This window comes from Empidonax traillii, unplaced genomic scaffold (assembly GCF_003031625.1).
Source record: "Empidonax traillii isolate 1590-97213 ecotype Southwest subspecies unplaced genomic scaffold, ASM303162v1 scaffold1560:size91084, whole genome shotgun sequence".
In the NCBI taxonomy this organism is placed as follows: Eukaryota; Metazoa; Chordata; class Aves; order Passeriformes; family Tyrannidae; genus Empidonax; species Empidonax traillii.
The window spans coordinates 84290-91084 of NW_020956753.1; the positions used below are offsets into that span (position 1 = coordinate 84290).

The window sequence follows — 6795 nt, forward strand, 5'->3', positions numbered from 1 at the left end:
AACCAAAATGACATGGAATAAATTAACAGAATATACAACTCTTTGTACAGACAAATTAAAAAATAAGGCAGAATTCTCATTTAAAATTAGCATAATCAGAAAAGATGTCGATGAAATCTTGTACCACTCTGTAGCAGAATTCATACTGTTCCTGAAAAACAAGAAAAACACATCAAAATTTGTTTGGATCGTGTTGTCTAATTACATTCAGACTTCTGCAAATCCCAGTCATAAATGTAACATATTCTAGCTGGGACCAGTAGCTGAGGACTGGTCTGTTGTGATTTCTATCTATGTATTTATTATTTTAAATTTAAAAAAATGTTATCTTTTTTTTTTTATCAAATACAGGATGATGCTCTTCAGTTAAAATTAATTCTTTAAGCTTTCTTAGTGATGGTCCTTAACCTGAATCCATTCTTAAACCTGGTTCTCATTCAAATCCAGCAGCTCGTGGTCCCTGCTATCACTGGTCTCCTGTTACAGCAGGAAACTCCTCTTGAGCATTCCCCAGGGAGAATCATGGAATCAGAATCTTGGAATGGTTTGGAAGGGACCTTAAAGTTCATCCAGTTCCACCCTGTGCCACGGACAGGGACACCTTCCACTAGCCCAGGTTGCTCCAAACCCCATCCAACCTGGCCTTGGACACTTCCAGGGATCCAGGGACAGCCACAGCTTCTCTGGGCAACCTGTGCCAGGGCCTGCCCACCCTCACAGGGAAGGATTCCTTCCCAATATCCCATCTAACCCTGCCCTCTGGCAGTGGGAAGCCATTCCCCCTTGGCCTGTCCCTCCAAGCTCATGCCCAAAGTCCCTGTCCTGCTCTTGTGGAGCCCCTTTAGGCCCTGGAAGGGGCTCTAAGATCTCCCTGGAGCCTTTTCTTCTCCAGGTGAACACTCTCAGCTCTCCCAGCCTGTCTGTTATCCAGCTGGCTGGTCCTCTCCATCCTAAAGAAGGACACATCCTCATTTTCCAGGCACGCTGATATGCCTTCAACATGATTTGCTGGATTACAAACTCTGTAACAATACTGATAACAAACAGAACTGGCATCTGAATTCCCTCGTGCTGGAAAGCTGAGTTCAGCAGGAGCCCTCCCAGGCTCAGCTGGGAATATCTGTGGCGATTACACCCTCAACTGACATTATTAAATCCCAGAGCCAGACCCCAAAAAAACCATTTCATCCCCGTCTCGGCATGACTGTGGATAATCAAATTCCCCTTTCTTCCCATCTGTAGGACAGAGAAAACATCCACCTGGAAACGGGGGTTTGAGATAATTGTGTCTAAAGAAGTTTCAAAGTGCTGAATGAAAGCTGCCATGAAAATACTAAATATCAGTATTTTTAAATATTTAAAAACTAAAAATCTCAAAAAAACTTTTTAATGTTTATTCAGCAGGAAAAAGTATCTGAACTAGGCTTCACATATTACTTGTAGATGACTTCACAGAAGACTTTAAAAAGATTTTAAACAAGTCAGAGACATTTCCAGGGACTCCCCATCCTGGAGTGTTCAAGGCCAGGTTGGACAGGGCTTGGAGCAACCTGGTCTAGTGGAAGGTGTCCCTGCCTAAAGCAAGTGAGTGAAACTGGGTAATTCCAAAGGTCCCTTCCAACCCAAACCATTCCATAATTCCATGTTTCTGCCTTCCACTGACCAACTTTGAGCCAATTTATGACCAGATACATTAAGGTAAGAAAGAACAACTGATAAATAGCTTAAAAGACATTTATTTCATTATATATTTTATCATCTGCAACACTAAAGATTTTGCTTTAACTGCCTGAAGTTCCTAGAAGACACAGAACATTTAGCCAAGTTGTATTTTCAGAAATGCTATAAAAAACCCCCTGTAAAAGCCCAGATTTCTGATAATACCTTGTACACACACAGCCATCATGCATAATTTACAGTGACCTGCAAGAAAACCCCCTTTGTTCTCCCCCCCCCCCAAAGAATATTTACAAACAGCTATCTGGGTTGTTAAACATCCTACCAGTGTTTGCACCATGTGTGGCCTTTGCAGTCTTAAGCTCTTCACAGCTTGAAACACATCCAGGAGCCCTTCAGCCTTCACTCTTTCCAGGATGTTGCTCAGTGCTATGAAGGTCCCCGTTCTCCCTGCACCAGCACTGCAAGGAAAACAGGTTTGCATGGCATAAACTGGGGTAAAAATGGTAAGAGTGTAATAACAGGGATATAGAATAGCCAAATACACCTGTATGGACAAGAATTATTATTATTGATATTTGTTATCATTAGTCCAAAGCTATTTGATGGAAAATGTCCTATCCAACTGTAATGATTTTCATGACTCATGAAACAGTTTGGGTTGGAAGGAAGCTTAAAGATCATCTCATTCCACCCCCTGCCATGGGCAGGGACACCCTCCACCAGCCCAGGTTGCTCCAAGCCCCATCCAACCCGGCCTTGGACACTTCCAGGGATGGGGCAGCCACAGCTTCTCTGGGAATTCTATTCCAGCCCCTCACCACCCTCAGAGGGAAGAATTTCTTCCTAATATCTCATCTAAATATCTCCATTATTAGTTTAAAACCACTCCCCCCTTGTCCTGCCTGCATCTGCCTGTGTAAAAGAGATGCATCTCCTTGTGCTCACTTTCCTTCTTTGCTCTGAAAACAGGCTTTTAGCAAATCCTTACAGCCCATACAAATTTAGGTATTTTAATTAATTGAAGAATTTTTTACTATGGAGGCATTTGAAATGCAGGAGAAAAATACTCGTTGTCTCTTGGAGACACAGCACTACTCTTTGCATGCTCACTTCTCTTCCTACAACTCCCTTTAAAATAAAAGAAGTTATGAAAGATAAGTTTTAATCTGAGTGAAATTTCATTTCCTGAGACAGAAAGTTAAAAGGCAAAGGACACTCAATGGGCAAAGACTGGGCAAAACCCAGAATTAAGTGGCCTCTAAATAACACAGAAACCTTTTATAGTTCATTAGAGGCAGCTGCAGACAAACACTGGAGGAGAAGGGAGCAAGGACTGAGACCAGACTGACTTTAAACTCTGCTGGCAACTCAGCAAACCCCTTCTAAACTATTTAGGGTTATGCCTTGATTCTATTTAAAAATGATCATTTTTTGGCAGCTCCTTAAACTGTTCTTAAATAGCTGGAAAAACGAACAGAATTTTCACAAGTTCATGTGACCACTCTGAAAAAATCAGACTGAGACTTGAAATGTGTTCAATTATTCATAACGTTACATTCATTTATATTTGAAGACTCAAGTGCGACTTCACAGAGGAATTCAGGTAACTCAAAAGCTGGGAGGTACAGGCTGTTCAAGAGACAATTTTCAACATTAAAAATCCTGAATATATTGTGCAGATTGGGTTTTGTTTTCTTTTTAATCCATTTTAAAAGTAGATTTTTAAAAAAATCAGGAAAAATGCATGCTAATTATTAAACTCAGATCTAAAAGCTTGTAAAAGTAGAAGCCATAAACAGCACAGCTAATTCTCACAAAACTAATTTGTGCAAGTCAAAGACATTAGTTTTTAATCTCTTAAAGTACTGGTAAGAACTCCTTGATGTTTTACCCACTGTAATTATAATCCAATTTTTCAAAACAAGCGTTAAACTTTGTCAAACTGCAGAATCAAACCCAAAATATCTTTACCCCAGAGTGGGGGAACCCTCAGATCCCAAGGGAGCAAAACACTTCCAAGGCAAGGAGGAGGAAGTTTTGGCAATTAATATGTGTTTTTATAAGATCATATCCCCCAAAAAAACAATAAATCCAAGTTGTGGCTCAAGCTCCCAGGACTTCTTTGCTATATTTGAAAATACAGGTGACTTCAGACAGTCAAACTTAAACCAGAGACTGAGAGAGCACCTTGGAAACTCAAATCAGAGCAAAATAAAAGGCAGTTAATGCTGCCAGGCATTTCTCAGTGGGATCACAGACAGGTGGAAGAAATAGCATGGAATTAATATAACAAGTGTTTTTAAATATAAAATTATTCATGAATTATATTGACGTCCATGTATTGCTGGAAGATGATCAATGGTCCAGGAAAGTCAGTTTATCTTGTAAAACATGCCCAAGAGGAAAAGATTTAAAAGGTCAGAATTTAGAATAAATTAAATAATCCATTTTTGGGGTAATCAGAGACAAAACAAGATTTTTTTGTGTGTCATGATCTTTAGGACTCTGAAACCCTACTGAGCCTATCTCTGTGTACTGTCAACTTGACTTTGTCTGGACCAGAAAACAGAAAAAGCTTTATTGATTTATAAAATTAAACAAAAAAAAAAAGGAATTAAAAGCAAAATATGATTTCTAAATGAGGAAAAGGCAGAATACCAGTTTTACTGCTATTTTTTGTTTCTAAATCAGCAGATCTACTACAGGAAGAGCAAAGACAAATATAAAGACTGATAAAAACCCCACGCTCTGAAAAATATCATTTGAAAAAAAAAAAAAAAAAAAAAAAAAAAAAAAAAAAAAAAAAAAAAAAAAAAAAAAAAAAAAAAAAAAAAAAAAAAAAAAAAAAAAAAAAAAAAAAAAAAAAAAAAAAAAAAAAAAAAAAAAAAAAAAAAAAAAAAAAAAAAAAAAAAAAAAAAAAAAAAAAGAAAAACAGACGAAAAGCGCAAGTTATAACTTTCAAAAAGAAAGGCAAAAAAAGGTGCATTAAAAATATACAATTAAAAAGAAAACCAAACAAAAAAAAAACAAAAAGGGAAAATCTGACATAAGACAAACACATATTTGAGTTATGACGTCCCAAGTAATAATCAAGCTTCCAACCAGCATTAATTATTATTATCATTAGTTATTATTAAAATATTGTTTTCTCTCTGCTCTCAAGGACAGGAACTTGAGCTTAGATTAGGGATATATTTTATTCTCCTGACGGTTTGTAAGATCCAGCAGCATTTTGCCCTGCACAGACCATTTGAGCACAATCCCAGAGTTTACCAAGCCCAAGTTCAAGTCCAAACCCCAAAAGTTACTGAAGCCCAGAGGGGACTCACCTGCAGTGCACAGTGATGGGGTGATTCCCTGTTTGCTGCTGCTGCTTCTGCACGGCTGCAATGAGGTCGATCATCCCCTTCCCTTCTGCAGGAATCCCGATTTCTGGCCACCCATGGAAGTGGAACTGCCGGACGAGCCTGCTCTGCTTCTCCTGGTTACCCTGTGGGCAGGAAAACGCCACATTTAGTCACTTTTTATCTTGTAATAAACACACGCCTTGAACATCTACAGCAGAAATTCTGCACTGCTACAATATTTGCAACCTGATCCATGATATATCATGGACCTTGATGATCTTGTTTCCAGCTCTAATGTTCCATGGCTCTAAACAGTTTGTGCAGACCTGACAGGCCTGTTTTTAAATCTCCCAACCACTCTGCTCATAAATCCCCTCTAAAATTTTCCTTTCCTTTGCAGAGCTGTTTCATCTGCTTCAACTGGGAGATTGTTCATCCTGAGCAGGAACAGTTGAAAACTTTCCTTCTGCACAGGCCAGATCCAAAGGGCTGCTGAAACAACCCAAATCATGGACTCAGCTTTGCACAACACTTTGAAATTTCACAGCCGTTGGCCTGTGATTAAAAGCAAAGTAAAAGCACACACAGGTTGCCCAGAGAAGCTGTGGCTGCCCCATCCCTGGAAGTGTCCAAGGCCAGGTTGGATGGGGCTTGGAGCAACCTTGGAGAGTTAAAACTCATCCCTGCCCATGGGATGAGTTTTGAGATCCCTTCCAACCCAAACCAATCTGTGATTCCATGAATAATCTTGAATCAAATTTTCTTTTACATATATGTGGGAGACAGTAGAAAATCTAGGAATAACAGCCACAACAAAACAATTAAAAGCCCTCCCTAAACTCACATGCCATTTTGATCAACCACCTCCTTTACTGACCAGAATTTTCAATTTTGCTTTAAGCAAAAATGTTTCATTTAAGCTTCCTCTGAATGTCAGATCAACCACATTTAGGTTTAGATAAAAATCTCCAAATTTAGGACACAAAATTATATTTGTAAATACCTTGAAAGAGAAAAACAACCTCCTAGAAATTTTAAAGGATTACCTGACTGTATGTGACTAGGAAATCCCTCACACTGATGGCATCTAACAGGCTGTCACTCTTGATTTCCACGGTGATGTCTCCGTGAGTCACAGAGCCCTCCGATGGCCAGTATTGGCAGCATTTTTCCTGCAAAAATCCAGAGGATCGTAAACATTCCTTGAGTTTTTTCCCAGCTCTCTACATTGTCATGAATCTCTGATACAGGAGGTGACATCCAGCGCTGCTCTAAACAGTTTGTATTGCCAGCACTAATAACTATTAGTAAGTAATAAAATGTTCCTGTAATATAAACCATTAAGATGAAAAGGGCTCAGGAGGCACAGATGGCAAATGTTGCTTTAAAACACATGTAACTCCTGAAAGCAATGCAATGTTGTTAAAAACCTCACAAAATCACCAAGAAAAAGGATTTCCCAGCACTAGAGCACCCTGGATGCAGTGTCGAACCGGGAATCTTTAATCTGCAGCACAAAGAGATATGCAGGAATCTCTTCATTAATTAATGATGTGCAAGGAGAGGCTTAGAATGAGTCACTGGAACTTGTGTACTGGCACAACTGGGAGGAAAGTTTACACAAAATCTTTGCCCAGCTTCTTCCCAAATCCCAAACCACTATTTCATGTCAGGCATCCTTTTAATGTAAACTTGAAGCTTTTAAAAACTGTAATACTTGCTAGTTTTGGTGGGTTTTCTAAAAATTCAGGCAAAAGCAGCAACATTG

At 39.0% G+C, this 6795-nt stretch overlaps 1 protein-coding gene across 1 annotated transcript in view; it reads right to left on the minus strand.

The window, feature by feature from the left end:
* LOC114070456 (receptor-type tyrosine-protein phosphatase epsilon-like) overlaps positions 1-6199 on the minus strand; it is a gene marked incomplete at its 5' end in the record, with an annotated part of 9819 nt that extends 3620 nt beyond the window's left edge. Inside the window, 4 exons of the mRNA XM_027907881.1 lie at positions 4-151; positions 2003-2138; positions 5010-5170; positions 6074-6199. Of these exons, the coding sequence (XP_027763682.1) occupies positions 77-151; positions 2003-2138; positions 5010-5170; positions 6074-6199 (498 nt within the window). The remainder of the gene's footprint in view (positions 1-3; positions 152-2002; positions 2139-5009; positions 5171-6073) is intronic.
* Between the last annotated feature and the right edge of the window lie 596 nt (positions 6200-6795).